Below are 21,343 nucleotides of genomic sequence, written 5' to 3'. Positions count from 1 at the left end.
TGTAGTAAATTTTTCTTCTTTTTTTACATTTGATTCATTGAAGTTTCCTAATCTCCATAAATATTGTTCTTTAGATTAAATTAGACCTATTTTGTAAACTAGATTTTTGAAGCACTTTCTAGAATAACAGTAACTTATATTTATATCAGTTTTTTTGACAGATTTTGAACTTCTTTTTACATTCATTAAGGTATTTGCTGTATGTTGTTCATTTTTGTAACGAAACTTAGATCCTTTAGACTTGGCTTGTACCTGTTCTTAATGTTCTGTCATTGTTCTTCATTTTCCGAGTTCTTGGAATAAAAATTTGTTATTTTTGTTAAAGCTGCCTTGGTTTTCACTTACAAATAAATTCTTTGAGTGTATTTAGGCGTCCCTGACTGAACGCCTTTAGTTACTTGAACTACAACCAGTCAGTATATTCATCCTGTCTGGAAATAAGAGTTTGTCAAATAAATATTTCAGCATTACATAAGTGCTTACAAAGTTACATAACTTGTAACCGTCCTGTGACCGGTTCATTTGCGTTAGCGAAGGAGACCGCACTACCACACCTGGATAGGACAGTTGAGTTTGATAATGGTTTGGATCGGTAAAAAAACATGGCCACCAGGGGGGGGGTCTTTTTCCTTATATTTATATAGTAAAAAAGCTTGTGAACACTCTAGAAGTCACATGTTTTGCCTAATCATCATGAAATTTTGTCAAAACATTAGTTATGTGGATGTCTCGGACGAGTTTGAAAATGGTCGTGATCAGTGAAAAAACATGGCCGCCAGGGAGTGGGGCAGTTTTCTTTATATGTATATTGTGACAACTTGTGAACAGTCTAGAAGACACTTTTTTCCCAATCTTCATGAAATTTGGACATACCTTGGAAGAGTTAAAAAATGGTTCAGGTCTGTTAAAAAAACATGGCCGCCAAGGGGCCATTTTTTGTTCATTCTTCATGATACTTGGTAAGAACATTTGTTCCATTGATATCTTGGGCTGCAAAGAACAGGTCATTTCTTTTTATCTCAGGTGTGCAACTTTGGGCCTTTCAGGCCCTCTTGTTTGTGCTTCATTGTCTATTCCTCTCATTCCAGCGCTCCACGTTAACGTCAGAAATATCAACCCAGACAGATGACCCAGTTCCCATAGTAACCACAGAAACAACCCCCAGCTCTTTGCAGACCATTGCAACAGAAACCCCGGTAACAGAGGAAACAATAGCCGATCAGGAAAAAGCTTCGGATCAGGTTGACATATCTGTGCAGGGCAGCGAGGACGAAACAGGTTAGGGCTTGAAAGTGCTTAGAGGGTCTTGGGTCCCAACAATATTGTCACTTTAGTAAAGGTTCTATCCCAGTTGTCCGAACTCTGCATTTGAAAAACTTTTTATAACCTCCATAATGGAATTAAAAAGGGTGTACAGGAACAGTTCACATGGACATTTTGCAATCGTGGTATTCACATATTTGTCTGATGATGTTCTACTAAACTTTTTAAGGTGCAACATTCACACTTGCATTCATTGTTCCATATGATATGATGTTGTGCATGTATGATTTTTTACCATCCTAAGTAAAAAAATGCAAAAAAACGTATGCCCCTTTTTGACCTTGGCATTTTATAACATCATGCTGCACATTATGACAAACAGGGGGGGGGGGGGCACTGTTATGACAAATTCTAGTTTTAAAGTTTGAAAGAATTATGTGAATAGTTCTGATAAAAAAAGTTCTAATAAAGCCCATTTGCACTCAAAATCACAAATATTTCGTACAATATTGTAACAAAATAAAGTTGACACGTATACAAATCAATGTTTCATATAGCAGTAGCCAAAATTTACACGCTAGATGTGGTCTGGTAACATAGATTTAATGCGATACTAAATGACAAAATGCTGTTATTATTGTTTTGTGTCACAATATATTCCATGTGAATTTCCGGCTACGATATCCAAATATTTACGAGCGAAGGCGAGATTGCCTTGGGGCAGTTTAGGAAGCATGACTTACACCCATTTTTAGCTCGGCTGTTTTCATATCATAAATACGTTACCTGTTATCTCTAGCTACCCCTTTCCAAGGGAGTTATTTCATCCGGAAAATATTCAAGCGCTGGGAATCGTCCACCTCTATAAGAATCCAAATCAGGTTAAACATAGTACAATGCAACCTAACAGGAAATCAAGAACCACAACTCATCTTTCCTTTCCGGATAAAACCATGTGCACGCCTATTTTAGGCTCAGGACTTATGTGTTCTTTTCACTGTGTTTTTGGCGGAGTTTAAAAGGATAAAGTTTATTTATCTTTTATTTGTATCATTCGGTTTATATTTCTATACTTTTTGTTGCAGTAATTGTCATATTTCTGCTTTTGCTGGGTTTCTTTGTTTGCATCGTCGCTCATGTACATGACGTCATGAGCACGTGAACCACGAGGAATTCGTGCCTATTCCCCAATAAGTAATTGAGGTCAATTGGACAGCGTTCTTTGTGTTTACATTTTGTGGTTTAACTTTTTATTTGAATTTATAATCATTAATTTGTCTTTTGTAGGTTCTTTCTGTTTCTTTTATTTCAGAATGAACTTACAGGATAGAGGTTCTTGTGGTCATATCAAAGCAAGGTGGGATTCCCACGATACTTGCTTGGCATGTACCGGTTGCACATTTAATAACAAATGTGCGGTTTGCGATTTGTGGGCTTACGACGTATGGACAAAAGCAGGTCGCCGGAGGACGTCGATCAGCCGCAAACGCAACGAACCTCCATCCGACGTTGATTACCCGGTGACTCCACTGGTCAAGGATGACCAGCGGTTTTGTCAGTCACTGGGTACCGGGCAAGATGGTGTTGTTGTCAGTCGATCGTCATCAGATCTTATGACTCACACCATGCATACCGGCGACATTGATCATGGAACGACTGGATCAATGTCAGACCACATGGCAGCCGCCATTCTACGGTCTTTGTCCGGTGACGTAACCGGTCATAATATGACCGGCCGGTCACCGGTCCGGTCATGTCACCGGTCCGGTCATGTCACCGGTCCGGTCCAGTCACTGGTCCGGTCCGGTCATTGATCACCGGTCCGGTCACCGGTCCGGTCCGGTCACCGGTCCGGTCCGGTCACCGGTCAACAGTCATCAGTTGGGCCTGCCACCGATAACACCAATCGCCGGTCAAGAAGAACTCGGTCTTCATCATCGGCGTATTCTTCTACATCCGATTCGTCGTCGAATACATCGTCTTAATCAAGGAGTGGACATCGGACACGCTCTTCTTCGTCGAGCAGTTATCATCGTCGCGGCGCTCATAAGCGATCACGTCGTCACTCACGGAGACGGTATTCCAAAAAATCTCGATCTCATCTCAGCCGATCCACATCTCGACAGCGCAGCCGATCCAGATCTCGACATTGCAGGAAACGAGGACGTCGGCAACGTTCACGTAGACAGCATCGGACTTACCATACGTATAGTCGTTCACCATCGTGTTCCGTTATGGAATCGCATGTTTCCATGCCAAATGTGTCGGTTCCAACGTTGACTGCCACACGTATTGCATCTTCAGGAGCTCATCTCACTACTACGACGTCAGTGTCAACACCACGGGTATCATCTACAGTATCTAGTCGTGTACCCCCTACAGCTACCCTGTCGAATCCTGATACACTATGGATACAGAATTCGGCGGGACATTTTGTACCGGTCAATGCTGATAATTTACCTTCTTCCGGTTTACATTATCAGTTTACTGACGTCGGGGATGATCATTCGCTGTTACCAGACAATTACAATCCGGTACAAGATATTCTCACTTCTGTTCCTGCTGATTCTATACAAACCGCTGGTGTTGTAGAGAGTGAGGCTGATTCAGATGCAGAATCTAATGTTGAGACGGATCAATATTTAGCTCCGATTGGTCAGATCTATGAACTGATGTTTCGTACTCTTGGTGAAGATTACTGTCCAAGACCTGCTGAAATGCCTTCAAATGCGACGATTTCTGTGACAGAACAACTTTTTCGTACATTTGATCCCAACAGGGTTATTAAGTCGACGGCTCGTCCTGACCCACGACTTCCCATTGGTTCTACTGTTCTATCTGTTCTTCAATCATTGGAATCAGCTAATAAGACTATTCCAAAACAAGGAGAAACATGGAAAATTCCTAAGGAACTAGCTGATCCAAAACACCAGGAAGGTAGTAAAAGTTACAAACCTCCTGTACCACATGCAACATCTGGGTTGGATTTTTCAAAACTTCCGGTTCCAGATCCGGACATAAGCAAGCTATCTCTTGTAATGCCAAGTGGTTCCAATTCAGTTTCTGTTCCGTTTTCAATGTTGGAAACTTGGGAAATGAGGGAACGTAGATCATTAGGTTTGACTAACCAAATTGACTTCATGCTAGCGACAATTTTACAAATGGTGTGTGATTGGTCGGAATCTGTTCCGGAGGAACTCCGTGATTTGTTAATTCATCTCTCATGGACCACACTGGCCTTATCTCACACTTCTGCTTCTTCAATGTCCGAGATGCTAAGGATTCGTAGAGATCTTATCCTTACTTCTTTACCTAAAGATTTTCTGTTGGAACCTGGTATGAACTCGCTCAGAACAGCTCCTCTCACATCAGGGTTTCTTTTTGGTGGAAGGATACAAGAAGCAATCACAGCTGACAAGGATGACCAACTTCATGCTTCTTTAGCTAGAAACAACTCTGGACAACGCCAAGGGGTCTTTAAGCATCCTGCTTCTAGGCCACCAGCAGTTCCAGCATTCAAGACGGCTAAGAGAAATAACCTTTTCTCTAAAAAGCCTTCTTTTAATCCACGGTCAGGTCCTAATCGGCATTCTTCCTATAACAGACCTTCTTTGTCACACAAGTCTTCTAATAAAGATTCTGGGAAAAAGGGCAAACCCAAGCCGGGACAGAGGAATTTCAAACCTTCTACCGGCAGGGGCGCACCTCCTGCTTATCAGCCCTAGGTCCCTTCCCTTTCTACCGCCACAACCTCCGATGCCGGAAATACCAGTCGGGGCCAGACTTTTCCACTTCTCAAATCGATGGCTTCAAATTACTTCAGACGCATGGGTTCATTCTCTTGTGACAAAAGGCCTTACTTTTCAATTCGAAAAAAGGCCTCCACTTTCTCGCGTCCCTATAGAGCTGGTATCTCGGCATCCACATATTCCAGAGTCCATTCTCGGGCTCTTGGAAAAACAGGCGGTAGAAAGGGTTCAAGATCCTTATTCTCCAGGATTTTACAGTCGTCTTTTTCTTGTTCAAAAGAAAAATGGTTCCTGGAGACCAGTTATAGATTTAAAAGTGTTCAACATGTATCTCCTCAAACCAACTTTCAAAATGGAGACTCCTTCTTTCATACGGGAATCCATCAAACCCCTGCACTGGGGGGTGTCTTTGGATCTGGAAGATGCTTACTTCCATGTTCCTATACATCCCAACTACCGAAAGTACTTGCGATTCGCCTTTCAAGGCCAAGTCTACCAGTTCCGGTCTATGCCTTTCGGGTTGGCGACAGCCCCACGAGTTTTTACCAAACTAATGTCGGCAGTCGGATCACACCTCAGAGTTCACGGGATTATTCTTCTTCAGTATTTCGACGACTGGCTCTTACACCAGCTCGATCGTCAATTGCTTCTGTACAACCTAGAATTCTCTTGGAAGGAGCTGCTCTCGTTAGGGCTCCTTCTCAATGCAGACAAATCAGACCTCATTTCTTCACAGGACTTTACGTTTGTGGGAATTAATTTCTTGACCCACATCAATCGGGTCAGAGTGTCTATTCAACGTATATCAGACCTTCTGATGAAGGTCAACTGGGTTTTGTCCCAATCTCATATAACAGCTCAAGAATTCCTCTCTCTCAACGGTATCCTGAGCTCAGTAGCAGACTTTGTGCAGTTGGGACGTCTCTTCCTACGTCCTCTTCAGCACTATCTCTCAGCTTGTTGGAAATGGTCTCCAGGCAATCTATTAACACAGATTCCAATCCTTCCCTCCTTAAGGTCTCATCTTCAGTGGTGGCTAGACGAGGAGACTCTGTTGGCAGGAGTACCCCTTCTTCCCCCGCAACCGTCATTATATCTAATAACGGATGCGAGCAAGGAAGGGTGGGGTGCTCACCTGGAACCTCTCAGTCTGATAATTTCAGGGTTGTGGTCTCATCAGGAATCTCACCTTCATATCAACAATCTAGAAATGCGAGCAGTATTTCTAGCTGTATCTCATTTCCAATCACATCTTCGAGACTCTTGTGTGATGGTGTCAACAGACAACACATCTGTGGTGGCTTACATCCAGGCACAGGGGGGAACACATTCTCAATCCCTGTATCTGGAAAACAGAAAATTACTTGTTCTTTGCAAAACACTCAACATTCATCTGCTGGCAAAATATATACCAGGTCGCCTCAACGCCCTGGCGGATGGTTTGTCTCGCAAACACCAGTTACTTCCATCGGAGTGGACACTTCATCAAGAAGTGACCAACCAGATCTTTTTCAAGTTCGGTTATCCCCTGGTCGATCTATTTGCAACCAGACACAATCACAGACTTCCTCTGTATGTGAGTCCAGTTTACGATCCAGCAGCGTGGGCAATCGACGCGCTTTCGTTCGCATGGGACCAACTGGACGCTTACGCCTATCCCCCACCCATTCTAATTCCCCAAATATTGGGGAAAATCAGGGTGAGCTCTTGCAGGATACTCCTGATTGCCCCTTGGTGGCCCAGAAGATCTTGGTTCAACGATCTTCTCAGTCTCCTGTACGATTATCCCAGGAATCTTCCTCACAGGTCAGATCTTCTGTCTCAAAGCGGCAGACTACATGCGGACCCAAAAATGTTCCACTTACACGTCTGGCCGTTATCAGGCAATCTTTGCAGAAGAAATGTTTTTCTGTCAGGGCTTCAACCCTCGTTGCTTCGGCAAGGAGAAAATCCACCAGAGCAGTCTATGATGCTCGTTGGAAACTCTTCTCCAATTGGTGTTTTCGAGGGAAAATTAATCCCCTCAATCCCTCTACTAGACGAATAGCGGATTTTCTCATTTATCTTTTTGATGATAAGAAACTTTCTCTTAGTTCCATCAAAGGATACAGATCTATGATTTCGCATACATTGGCTTTCACTAAGTCTTCACAAGTCTGTGCTGATCCAGCTATTTCAGAACTTGTTCGAGCTATGGAACTTAGTCGTCCTGTATCTCGTACACTTGCTCCTAAATGGGATTTAGCTTGTGTGCTTGGTTCCCTTATTAAGGCTCCCTATGAACCTCTTGATCAGGCTTCATTACAATTCCTAACATGGAAGACCGTTTTCCTTCTTACTATGGCTTCAGCCAAACGGAGAAGTGAAATTCATGCTCTTTCTATCGAGGATAGTCATCTTCGTTTTGACTCTTCTGATGGTTCTGTTACATTGTTGTGCCAGTCAGGATTCCTTGCTAAAAATCAACTCCCCTCTATGGCTTCCAAACTCTTCAAAGTTCCAAGTCTATCTAGAACTTGTGGACATGAAGATGATGATAGACTCCTTTGCCCGGTCAGGGCTTTGAAGTTCTACCTTAAAAAGGTAAAGTCTATTCGAGGTTCTCGCAAGAGACTTTTCATTCCATTAAAAGGGGGGGGCGATGTGTCTGCGGCTTCTATTTCTCGTTGGATAGCCTCGACTATAAGGAAAGCTTATTCTTCTCTTTCATCGAGGGATTTATCCCTGTTTAAGATAAGACCGCATGAATTAAGAGCTCTTTCGGCTTCGTGGGCTTATATTAATCAGACCCCACTATCTGAAGTGCTTCAAGCTGCTTTCTGGAGGAATCCGACCACCTTCTCCTCTTTTTATCTTCGTTCTCTTGAGTGCCAACAAGACAATTTGTATAAGTTGGGTCCTCTTGTAGTGGCTAAAACTGTAGTTTCTTCTATGGCGTAAGTACACTGGTGCCATCCGAGAATTAAGTACTATACTGTACTAACAAAGATTATAAGAGGACTTGATTCTACTATCTCTGGCTGTAAACCCTCTATATGGGTTTTGCTGTGATGGGAAAAAATATGCGAACCTTCCCGCCGCAGCTGCAAAATCAGCTAGAGATAACAGGTAACGTATTTATGATATTAAAACAAATTTTCTTAAGTAAAATTCATTTTAATTATTAAATACTTACCTGTTATCGGTAAGTCCCACCTCCCACCCCGCTCATCGCCTTTTTATGTTTGCGTAAAGGAAAGATGAGTTGTGGTTCTTGATTTCCTGTTAGGTTGCATTGTACTATGTTTAACCTGATTTGGATTCTTATAGAGGTGGACGATTCCCAGCGCTTGAATATTTTCCGGATGAAATAACTCCCTTGGAAAGGGGTAGCTAGAGATAACAGGTAAGTATTTAATAATTAAAATGAATTTTACTTAAGAAAATTTGTTTTCGGAGAAAACCCAAGGTATTGTCATAGCCAGCTCGTCGTGTCCGTTGTCTTGTTGTCCGTCGTCCATGTCGTGCTAAAACCTTAACATTTTGTCAAGGTTTTGAACATTGGCTCTAAAATCAAAGTGCTTCAACCTACAACTTTGACACTTCATATGTAGCTGCACCTTGATGAGTTCTACATGCCACACCCATTTTTTTGTCACTAGGTCAAAGGTCAAAGTCACTGTTACCTCTAAAAAAAAAAAATCTGTCAAGCTTTCATTTATTCATGCAGCCAAGCATGGCACCTGTTATGCGGTGCTCTTGTTTATTATGGGTTAACTTTATTTTACCAAGTATTTTGCGAAATAATCAGGGACAACACTTTCCAACTCAACTTGATTTTTGCTAAGAAGAGACTATTGAAACGAAAAATATCATAAAAGCAGTCCGCACAGGCTTATCAGGGACAACACTTTACGAATATGTGTTAAACCCCTTTTTCACAGAGCATGGCCCAAATACAGTTTCCCTAAAACAGCTTGACCCATTTATGCAAAGCGTCTAGAAAAAAGGCCTTGGCAAACAGCGTAGACCCAGAAGAGACGCCGCATCTGGCTGGGTCTGCGCTGTTTGCTTAAGGAATTTCTGTAAGAAATATTCTGAATATAGAAATAAATATACTAGACATCTCTAATTTTGAAAATAAATTGATCCAATTTTGAAGGATGGGAGAGTCCACTAGGCATAAATGGGTTGATTTTGGATTGAGATTTCACTTCTTTATATTGTACTGAATTTGTGTTTGTGTAGCTTACCTAACTCGGGATTTTTATTTGGGGCCACTGTTACTAAAAAAGGAAAAAAAGCAAACAAGTATTTTTCAGTCATTTATTTTAGTTTGCATCAAATAATCTTGATTAAACTATAACAAGTGTGCATGGTGATCTAGCTTGTGAATGTTTATAAAGTTGCCATGTAAAGGTCAAGTTCACTATTTGCTTAAAATACAACACAGTTTTGGCTGTGAAACTTTAGTTTTGATGGAGATATTTCACTCAAAAAGTGTGTGTAGGTACTTCACATGCCAAGCTAGCTTTAGATTGCTCAAGAAAAGGTGGAGGAATATAGCATTGGCGTTGTCCGTCCATCTTTTCAGTCTGTCGGTCTGTCTGTCACAAACTTGTCAGGGCTATATCTCAGATACAATGCAGAATTTCAAGGTTAAACTGCATGGGTAGATTAATATTAATGAGGAGAAGTGCCCTGCACAAGAACCATAACCCTACTCTTTCATAAATAAGAGTTGTTGCCCTTTGTTGTTTTGTATGATGTAACTTGTCAGGGCTATATCTCAAATACGCTACAAGATCTTACATAAAACTTTACAGGTGTATAGAATGCATAAAAACGATAAACCTTCACTTGATTCTTTGTTTTAGGATTATACAATATATCAAGGGATTTTCTCCCATCCATGACCAAAATGTATGCGGCGTGGGATATAAATCCAACACTTTTTTTTTAAATTAATATCTTTAACATTGTAAACCTGGTTTCGGGGTGTTTCCGTGTTTGTTGTGAGCATTTATTTTTTGGCGATCAAAATGTTATTCTTTTACCCACAAGACAGACAGATAAATGTCAACAACTGTGTATGCCAATTATTGATAAGGCTGTATTACCTGTGCAATTGTTTGTACATCTGCGTTTTATCCAGAGATAATGCAGAATGTGATTCAAAAGAATATAATAAACCCAATTCAAACATAGCAACTTCTTTTAACACCATTGGAAAGTCAACTTAAAGTCTTCATTTCATTAAATGGGAACAAAATCAACATAAACAAACATTACGGTAATTCACTTACATGCGATGAGTCAGCTGAAAGGCAAGACTTTGCATGAATGAGTAATAAAATGTTTTCCCTTGTGTTATTTTTAAACTTCAAACAAGAATATGGAGCAAATGTATAATGTTCTACATAATAATAATGTAATAATTTTATAAACTATTACCAGGGACTCGAACATGCAACTGCAGTGCAAAGTACACAAAGATGATGTCAGAGCAGAAGGAGCGGCTGGACAGGGCACACAGGGAGGAGAGGCAGAAGGCATTGGATGAACTCTCTGAACAGGTGAGCACCATTGGCAAGTGTAAGTGCCAGGGGAAGGCATTTGATGAACTCTCTGAACAGGTGAGCACCATTGGCAAGTGTAAGTGCCAGGGGAAGGCATTTGATGAACTCTCTGAACAGGTGAGCACCATTGGCAAGTGTAAGTGCCAGGCACACAGGGAGGAGAGGCAGAAGGCATTGGATGAACTCTCTGAACAGGTGAGCACCATTGGCAAGTGTAAGTGCCAGGGTACAGAAGGCATTGGATGAACTCTCTGAACAGGTGAGCACCATTGGCAAGTGTAAGTGAACTCTCTGAACAGGTGAGCACCATTGGCAAGTGTAAGTGCCAGGGTACAGAAGGCATTGGATGAACTCTCGGAACAGGTGAGCACCATTGGCAAGTTTAAGTGCCAGGGTACTGCCATTTGAATTGATCTGAATAATTTACCAGAAAACAGTCCAGAAACTATGTAACCTAGCAACAAATTGATAAATAAGACAACAGGCGTTTGCTAACTTTGCATAATCGTCACAAGTTAAAGTTACTGAACAAATACAGAAAATTTCAAGCACTCTGGAGAATCTGATTTCGAAATTCAAGTTCCCGGCAATGGACCGTTAAATGACCTGTGGAAAACACTGCGAAGGGAAATCTTACCCTTAGTTGTACTTAAGGAAAAAATTCTATCAATTTTTGTTTAGATCGAATGTTTTCTGCTCACACATCGTAAAATTAATCATATTAAGTTTTTTTTTGTGTGTTTTTTTATTAAAAACACCCAAAAATATAAGAGCCACTGACTAAAGGGATTTATTGCAATTATGGAAAGATTTTCATTTTAACCTAAGGATCTTTGTAAATCCTGGCCCAGCATTCATACTCCACACCCTCTCTGCTACACTTCAGCAAATAACATCTCTGCTACACTGCAGCCAATAACATGTCTGCTACACTGCAGCCAATAACATATCTGCTACACTGCAGCCAATAACATATCTGCTACACTGCAGCCAATAACATCTCTGCTACACTGCAGCCAATAACATCTCTGCTACACTGCAGCCAATAACATCTCTGCTACACTGCAGCCAATAACATCTCTGCTACACTGCAGCCAATAACACCTCTGCTACACTGCAGCCATTAACGTCTCTGCTACACTGCAGCCAATGACACCTCTGCTACACTGCAACCAGTAACAAATCTGCTACACTTAAGCCAATAACATCTCTGCTACACTTATCCAATAACATCTCTGCTACACTGCAGCCAATAATATCTCTGCTACACTGCAGCCAATAACACCTCTGCTACACTGCAGCCAATAACATCTCTGCTACACTGCAGCCAATAACACCTCTGCTACACTGCAGCCAGTAACATCTCTACTACACTGCAGCCAATAACATCTCTGCTACACTTAGCCAATAACATCTCTGCTACACTGCTGCCAATAACATCTCTGCTACACTGCAGTCAATAACACATCTGCTACACTGCAGCCAATAACATCTCAGCTACACTGCAGCCAATAACATCTCTGCTACACTTAGCCAATAACATCTCTGCTACACTGCAGCCCAAAACATCTCTGCTACACTGCAGCCAATAACACCTCTGCTACACTGCAGCCAATAACATCTCTGCTACACTGCAACCAATAACACCTCTGCTACACTGCAGCCAGTAACATATCTGCTACACTGCAACCAATAACACCTCTGCTATACTACAGCCAATAACATCTCTGCTATGCTACATTCAATAACATATCTCTGCTATACTACAGCTTATACACATGGAACTCAATTCTATCTCATACCCACTCTGCTACTCTTCAGCTCCGTAAGGACTTTGAAGAGGACAAGCAGCAGGCAGTTACCCGGGCGATGGGAAAGCTACAGGCAGAGATGGACAAGGTACGCAGGCAGACAGAGGACAAGTGCAAGGAGCAGTACAAGGACGAGATGAAGAAACTTGCACAGAAACACAAGGAGACCATCTCCGCTACCAAGAAGAAACAGTGGGTGAGTGGTCAGTGTGCAGTGATCAGTGGGTAGTGGTTGGTTTGTAGTGGTAAGTAGGTCAGTGTGTTGTGGTGAATGTGTAGTGGTCAGTGTGAAGTGGACAGTGTGTAGTGGTCAGTGTTTAGTGGTTATTTGGTCATTTGGTAGTGGTCAGTGGGTAAATATTGAAAGGGTGAAAGGTCAGTGCTCTTACTTAAAGTAGTATTGAAACATAGAGGCTTTCTACATAAAACTATGGAACGATTAAGAGTAAAAAGCTGGTAGCTGTCCCCTACATATTATTCTTTATTCCCTCCCCTTCCTTGCAGCCCTGTGCACAGGTAACCACAAAAATGAGAACAAAATAATGAAAAAATAATAATTATTCAGTGTAAAGTGCAAAGCCATACCAATGTGTTCCTGTTTGTTGTTTCAGTGTTACAACTGCGAGGAGGAAGCCATGTACCATTGCTGCTGGAATACGTCCTACTGCAGCGTGAACTGTCAGCAAGAGCACTGGCACAGAGAACACAAACGAGTCTGCCGCAGGAGGAGATAAACAGTGGGACAGCCAGGGCTGCACTTCTACTGATTTAGCTATTTAATGACAACTTCTTAATTTTGAAAGTCATTGCATAAACTGTATATGTGTGGTTGGATCTTCACATTTGCAGTCATTGCATAAAGTATAGATGTTGAAAGCCCTCCACTTTGGCAGTCATTACTGGACCACTTGTCAATATTGGCTGGTAAAATTTTTATATTTGCTTTACATTTGTTACACGTCAGTTATAATAGTAATTTCAACACAAAAATGTATTTAAGGACTTGGTCTCTCAGCAAGCTTTACCTTCACAATGTGTAATGTGTATATAAGAGAACACAGAAGATGCCTGTATGAGTAGATTCAACGAACATTGAGTGTTCAACTATTGTATCTCGCATAGATTTATCAAGCAGATACAATAATTTTGTACTAAACATGTGATATTTCCATACAATAAGGAGCAAAATATGTATCTAAGTGGTAAAGGGTTAAAGTGGGGCACTTTTCGTTTTACATGCATCTTTTTTCTTAATGCACACTGAGTTGAATGTCTGTCTGGTTAGTGAAGACATGCAAATGAAGTAAACACTGTGAGATGTTGCTAATGTTGCTAGAGAAGTGTAAGAACCTGTTATATTTATGCCCCCCTTCGAAGAAGAGGGGGTATATTGCTTTGCTCATGTCGGTCTGTCGGTGTGTCCACCAGGTGGTTGTCAGACGATAACTCAAGAACGCTTGGTCCTAGGATCATGAAACTTCATAGGTACATTGATCATGACTCGCAGATGACCCCTATTGATTTTGAGGTCACTAGGTTAAAGGTCAAGGTCACGGTGACCCGAAATAGTAAAATGGTTTCCGGATGATAACTCAAGAACACATATGCCTAGGATCATGAAACTTCACAGGTAGATTGATCATGACTCACAGATGACCCCTATTGATTTTGAGGTCACAAGGTCAAAGGTCAAGGTCACGGTGACCCGAAATAGTAAAATGATTTTTGGATGATTACTCAAGAACGCTTTTGCCTAGGATCATGACACTTCATAGGTACATTGATCGTGACTCGCAGATGACCCCTATTGATTTTCAGGTCACTAGGTCAAAGGTCAAGGTCACAGTGACAAAAAACGTATTCACACAATGGCTGCCACTACAACGGACAGCCCATATGGGGGGCATGCATGTTTTACAAACAGCCCTTGTTCCTATTTAAGTATGCTTTATTATCATATGTGTATATTGCCATTGGTATACCAATTAAAAGCTGTTATTATATTGAATATGTTTTAAAATGTGAGTGTGTAAATCAGGACTGAAAGGATCTCGGTAGCAAACAGTAGAAAACATATAAAGTTTGGTTAACCTGGTCCCAATTGAACTGTTAATCTTGTTATAGAGATTTTCAGTATCTGTAAGTAACAGTCTCTATACTTACTCCTTGATAAATATGTGTCGCGTTCTGAGAAAACTGGGCATAATGCATGTGCGTAAAGTGTCGTCCCAGATTAGCCTGTGCAGTCCGAATCAGGGACGACACTTATCGCTTTTATGGATATTTTTCGTTTTAAGGAAGTCTCTTCTACACGAAAATACAGTTAAGGCGGAAAGTGTTGTCCCTGATTAGCCTGTGTTGACTGGACAGGCTAATCTGGGACGACACTTTACGCTCATGCATTATGCCCAGTTTTCTCAGAGCGCGGCTCATATGTTCAATCAGTACTAACTTTGGTGTAGTTGTTTTGTTGTAAGACCTATGATAAGTATTCCTTATTTCAGAAATACCAAGGTACATGTATTTATTACTTTTTTTGCTCTTTTTATGGCTGCCACTTTAAAAAAGGCGGCATATAGCAATTGGATTGTACGTCTGTCCAAATGCGTCTGAAATCTCTTGTTTCAGCCATAACTTTGCCATTTATTTGTGGATCTTCAAATAACATCATAAGAGAGCAAGTGACATCATACCCCAAAGGTCTGAGCCATAACTTTGCAAAATATTTAACCCTTTACCACTTCGATAAGTATTTTCACCCATTCGTAGTCCCTTAGAAAGTAAGATTTAATTAAAAACATTTCTTACTAGATTTAAGTTATAAAGGCTTCATTTTCAACCCTTAGATACTGATGGGCAGCAAACAGAATACAACCTAAACAGACGGCGAGTTACTCGCAGGCTGTTATGGTTTTATTCTGTTTGCACATGCCCATTTTCACTTTGCTTCTGAGTGGGAAAGGTTTAACTTGACACAATTGTAAACCATTGTATGGCAACGGGGCGCCTGTAACACCAGTCTCCATATATCAAAGGTCAAGGAGGTAAAATTTGGCAACAAATGGCCATAAAGCAGTCTCTGAGAAAACTTCTAAGACATCTCTACAAGAAGTATTAAAGAACAAAGGGAGCCACAATTTTATTTTTTTTAAATCTAACTCTCGCATAATTCCATATCCACGAAGTTGGCTGTTCAATGTTCAGTACATATACGAGGAGTCTGCATTTCTGTATTATGAACTTGTTTATTGATCTATAGCTAACCTAAATTAACCAGCCCTTTTTTGGAATTAAGGGAAATGTTTTGGGTCCTTTAAATGGGAGTTTTGTAAAATGACATAAAATGTACAATTGCTGTATTAAAGTGGTATCTTATAAAACGCATATATTGTTTAAAGTCAATTAAATTCACCTAACTCGGTTTCTTTTGAAAATATTTACAATCTTATCAAATATTATGTCTTTGTCAATAATGGTCTGATTTTTGTTTGTTTTTTTACTTCAAAAAGTTTAGATTCTGAAGGGAAATTGTTATGAAAAATAGGAGATAAATATTAAATAATTCCTTAGGAAAATGATGCGGAACTTTGTTCCAATAATTGCATAAATAATCCTTTAGACTCTGAGTTTGAATTTAAGTGTCCTTTATCTGTATATAGTTGCCAATTATAATGTGAATGTTGGCGAGCTAAATCTTTAACCCATTTATGCCTAGCGTCTAGAAAAAAGGCCATGGCAAACAGCGTTGACCCAGATGAGATGCAGCATGATGCGGCGTCACATCAGGGTCTTCGCTGTTTGCTTAAAGGAATTTCTGTAAGAAATTTTCTAAATATAGAAATAAATATACTAGAAATCCCTAATTTTGGAAATAAATTGATCCAATTTAGAAGGATGGCAGAGTCCACTGGGCATGAATGGGTTAATCAACTAAGTTGTCATTGTCACAGTCAATGGTTACTACTTACCCACCCTGTGGATGGTTCTGTCCATGTGTTCAGCATGCTCTAGTCACTTGCCATCACTTCATGTCATATAAGGTCATGTATTCAAAAACAATAACAACTTATTAATATTTATGAATGTATCATGTTTTTTTAACACACTTGTCTTACATTTTTGTCAAGATTTCATTTTCATAAGATGAAAAGTCTGTGTCTATTTCAAACTTATCAAAAATGTTTGTTTCATTCATATTTTTAGTTGTGCATCGACTCTGAATGTACTCATACAATATATTATAAGTACATTTGTAAAACAAATCAATATGTGTATATACATAAGAGGTATTATATGAATTAATACAGCTTGAGGTCCAGATATTCCCCTGACACTTATTGGAAAGAATTTGGATACAAGAGTCTGCAATCTTAAGTATCGCCTAGGAGACCCACGTGTAATAATAGTCATGATAATGTTACACTTTTTAAACCAGTTGCATTGGTTTTATGCGCCTTAGGTGACGCATATTGTTTCGCCTTATGACATGGTCCATTATGTTATATATATGAGCCTTGTGCTAAGAAAACTGGGCATAATGCATGTGCATAAAGTGTCATCCCATATTAGCCTGTGCAGTCTGAACAGGCTACATCAAGGACGACACTTTCTTCCTAAACTTGATTTTCAGTAAGGAGGGACTTCCTTGAAACTAAAAATACCATAAAAGCAGAAAGTGTCATCCCTGATTAGCCTGTGCAGACTGCACAGGCTAATCTGGGATGACACTTTACGCAGTGCATTAAGCCCATTTTTCTCAGAACAAGGCTTATAAAAAGCTATATATTTTTATAATAAGACAAATATTTGAAAGGTACGTTTTTGAGCTGTCTAGTAATGAGTTGTAGTTAATTGTCATGGTCTAATCATACACTGTTAACCTGATGTATGTGTCATTTGTAAACTATACACATCATAATGATTCTGGTTTGCAAATACTTTTGATCAACAGAATAACAAAATTAAATTAATATTTTAATTAAACAAGTCTGATTTTTATTAGGCAATTTAAATCTCATGTTTTTGTTATTCACTTATTCACTTAACTAGTCTTTGTGTAGCTATGAAGCAAAGCTCCTTTTGCCTTTTAACTCTTCCAGTGCTGGAACCGAATGTTGAAGGCCTTTGCAAACAGTTTGGATCCAGAACGTGGCGTCTCATCAGGATCCAAACTGTTTGCTATTCTGATAGTGTTCTTTGAAAAAAATCAAAGAAAATGCTAATTTTAGAAATTCAGCAGACAACAATTTAGCAGACTACAAATTTCCCAGCATGCAATGGGTTAAATATTATTCATCCTAAGCTGTTTTTTGTGTAATGTACTTTTATTAAATGTGTACATGCAAGACATAGTTGGTAGCTAAATTGAATGTGTCAGTGACATGGATTCATTTTTGAAATACAAATATGTTAGAATATATAGATAATATTGTTTATACTAATAATATAAGTGTATTAGTGAAAATACTTTTGTTTTTGTACATTTTTATATACTTTTGTAAACTTTCTTTTACGAATACAAACCATTCTTATATGTATGTCATATGCCATTAACATAAAAAAAATCATATTTTTATTTTAAATACTTCTGAACCTGGCTTTAGCATACATTTGTAATTTTTCACTGATACATATTCATTCAAGCTATGTGTTTTATCTAATGCAGTGTAGATAATTATTGACATCCATGTTCCCATGAATAGTTCTGAAGTGGCAAGGCCTCTATTCTTTTTATGCTCCCCCAAAATTGGAGCATATAGTCGCCGCTTCGTCTGTCCGTGTGTGCGTCTGTCTGTCCGTCCGTGCACAATTTTTGTCTGGGCTATTTTTCAGCAACTAATGACCGGAATTCAATGAAACTTTATGGGAAGCTTCACTACCAAGAGGAAATGTGCATATTATCAGCGGGTTCTGGTCAGATGATTTTTCACAGAGTTATGGCCCTTTGAAATTTTTGAAATTTTCCATTAACTGTACATACAGTGAAATTCTTGTCCGGGCTATTTCTCAGCAACTAATGACCGGAATTCAATGAAACGTTATGGGAAGCTTCACTACCAAGAGGAGATGTGCATATTATCAGCGGGTTCTGGTCGGATGATTTTTCACAGAGTTATGGCCCTTTGAAATTTTCTATAAAAATATTATTGTCCCCCCAACTACTGTGCCCTCAAGACGTTTCCTTTTATCAGAATATATAGTGCAATATTGTGACAAAAAAATTTTGGGGAGCATCACAGATACCAAAAACTGTAACTTCAAGTATAATTGTAAGAAAGAGTAATGTCCCTTTGATCAGTTGAGTTCTGATCACCCAGGGCTTTTTTGCCATTTCCTTCATTTCCTAATTTTGTGCCCCATTCTCGACCCATAATTTCTATATTATTCTCAATCCATGAATAAATCTAAATTCCATAAAGCTTTATGGCAGTGCTTGCATTCTATAGGTATAGTTTTATTTATTGATGCTTTTGATACACTTGCTAAAGCTTAACTCTTTCAGTGCAGGAACCGAATTTTGAAGGCCTGTGCAAACAGTTTGGATCCAAACTGTTTGTTATTCTGATAGTATTCTTTGAAAAAAATCGAAGAAAATGCTAATTTTAGAAATTTAGCAGACGACATTTTAGCAGACGACAAATTTCCCAGCATGCAAATGGTTAAACCTACTGGAATTGGGACGTAAGTGGGCATTCACACATCACCACTACAACCGAATATAGTTAGATTTATACCGGTATCTGGATTTTTTATCATTTACAAACCATTCACAGGTTTTGCTATAAATGTTAAGATGGTAAAAATTTATTAATGCTAGAATGAATGATGTTTTGTTCCAAATGCTTGTATTTGATAAGTAAAGTAGTTTACATTACAATTGGTAATATATTTTTTATATTGAAAAAAAAGTTGTTTGTTTATTCATGTTGTTTGCATTATATTGTCTTTCCCTGCTTCGTTCATTTGATATATATCTTTATTAAAACATGTGACTTTAAGAAAAGCCCATGCAATTTTTTCAAATATAGCCTTTGTTTATTTCATCATAAATTTAAACCAGAATGTCTGTATGTGGTGTTACATTTGGTAATTGCTAATTTTACACATTTGGATTGTATAGTAATGCTATGACGTCATTGTTATTTTTTAAGAATTGAATGTCATTTGATATTTCTGTATGAAGAAGATTTCTTGATTTTCACATTATTTTTAGCTTGGCTGTTATCGGAGAAACCCCGAGGTATTGTCATAGACAGCTCTTCGTGTCGTCTGCGTCTTGCTAAAACCTTAACATTTTGTTAAGGTTTTTAAAGTGCTTCTACCTACAACTTTGAAAGTTCACATGTAGCTGCACCTTGATGAGTTATACACACCACACACACATTTTTGGGTCTCTAGGTCAAAGTTCAAGGTCACTGTGACCTCTATAAAAAAATTCTGACAAGCTTTCGCAGCCGAGCGTGGCACCCGTTATGCAGTGTTCTTGTTAAATATTTAGAATTTCACTCAATATTTATATGTGCTGCAGTAATGTTGTGTATTGCCAATTTGTTCATGCTGAGTTTGTTTAATGCTCAACCTCTGTGTTTCAATTTTAATTACATATGGAAAAAATTATGAAGTTCACCACATTACTTTTGTGTACATGAATACCCTTCAAGGGTAAGTTACTATTCCTTCCAGTTTTTAAGTCAATGTTATGGTATTTGTCTTGTACAGTATTTTGTGTTGAACATTACTTTTATGTACAAAATGTCGTCAAAAGTACCTGAATATTGATCATATTCATTTTTGATTTTTTTTTTCTAAAATTGATTATTGTGACTATCTTTACTTTTGTCACATACCAACCTGGTGTCTCTCATGACAAATTGTAGGAACATTGTTTGTTTCAAATGATCATAAAAATCTGTATGGCAATCAAAAGTTGGCCATTATATTTACCATATATATGACTCCTAATGAATAGGAAACTATAGCGTGAACCTTCAATGTAATATTACGCAGCACCAGTCCTGCTTCTTTCAGTGCTTCGTAACCTTTTCACAAACACATACAATAAGCAAAAAAAAAAAACCTTCTATAGACCTGCGAATCATGCCTTAATGTCTCTGTCTTTGATAATCAGGCAAATATAACAGGCTAGTTAATATGCAAAGATTTTGTTCCCATTATATATGTACTTGTGTTGTTTACATGTACCTACAAAAGAGTATGTTTATATAAAAATATTTAAGCTTATAATTTATGAAATTATTGTATATCATCTTTTAAAAATGTTCTCACTTTATTGTGTATCAGTGTTAAAACACTTCAAACAACTGAAGAGTTATTGCTTATCAAAATATGGTATGTTATAAATATGTTTTTTTCAACATATTACTTGCAACATCCTTAAAAACCAGACTAAATAAATAAAAATGACAACTAATTGGGACACACTTTTAAAGTTCCGCATTATGTTTGTAACTTATTGGCATGATTTGTTCCACTCGTTTAACTGATTGCATATTGAGAGCATATTACCGGTAGTTTAATACTATTTGTTGATTTTCGTAATTATCACTGTTTGCTTAATTCCGTGGCTGTTATGTTTCGCTAAATCATGCATTTATTTAGTTGCCATTTGTTTTGTAAATGTTATTGTGTGTATATCATGTCTTCTTAAACATTTTGTACATTTACCAGATAATGATAGAGAATAAATATAAAACAGACTTGTCGGACTTTGATTTGCCTTAATGAGATAATAACATGATATTGGTATGACAGTGTTGTCATCTGTCTTTAAGCTTCTGTAGAATGGAAGGGATAATTTAAACGTTGCAACTTACATTGTTATTAAATAAATGTCTGCTTGAAAAGAGGAAAATTATTGTATATAAAATGGACTTTATTTCGGGGAAAATACTGTCAATATGCCACTTTTGTTGCACACAGCTTAAATGATACTATTTACAAA

The 21,343-nt window shown here is 38.7% G+C and overlaps 1 protein-coding gene across 1 annotated transcript in view; it reads left to right on the top strand.

The window, feature by feature from the left end:
• Positions 1-21,098, top strand: part of LOC127858990 (zinc finger MYND domain-containing protein 11-like) — a 68,953-nt gene extending 47,855 nt beyond the window's left edge. The window contains exons 13-16 of the mRNA XM_052396379.1: positions 1,089-1,278; positions 10,449-10,567; positions 12,392-12,577; positions 12,993-21,098. Of these exons, the coding sequence (XP_052252339.1) occupies positions 1,089-1,278; positions 10,449-10,567; positions 12,392-12,577; positions 12,993-13,115 (618 nt within the window). The 3' untranslated portion in view covers positions 13,116-21,098. The remainder of the gene's footprint in view (positions 1-1,088; positions 1,279-10,448; positions 10,568-12,391; positions 12,578-12,992) is intronic.
• The last annotated feature ends 245 nt before the right edge of the window (positions 21,099-21,343 follow it).

The sequence above is a fragment of the Dreissena polymorpha genome, chromosome 14 (genome assembly GCF_020536995.1).
Source record: "Dreissena polymorpha isolate Duluth1 chromosome 14, UMN_Dpol_1.0, whole genome shotgun sequence".
NCBI classification, from domain to species: Eukaryota; Metazoa; Mollusca; class Bivalvia; order Myida; family Dreissenidae; genus Dreissena; species Dreissena polymorpha.
Note: the sequence above shows the minus strand (reverse complement) of the source record. Positions and strands in the feature narration are given on the sequence as shown.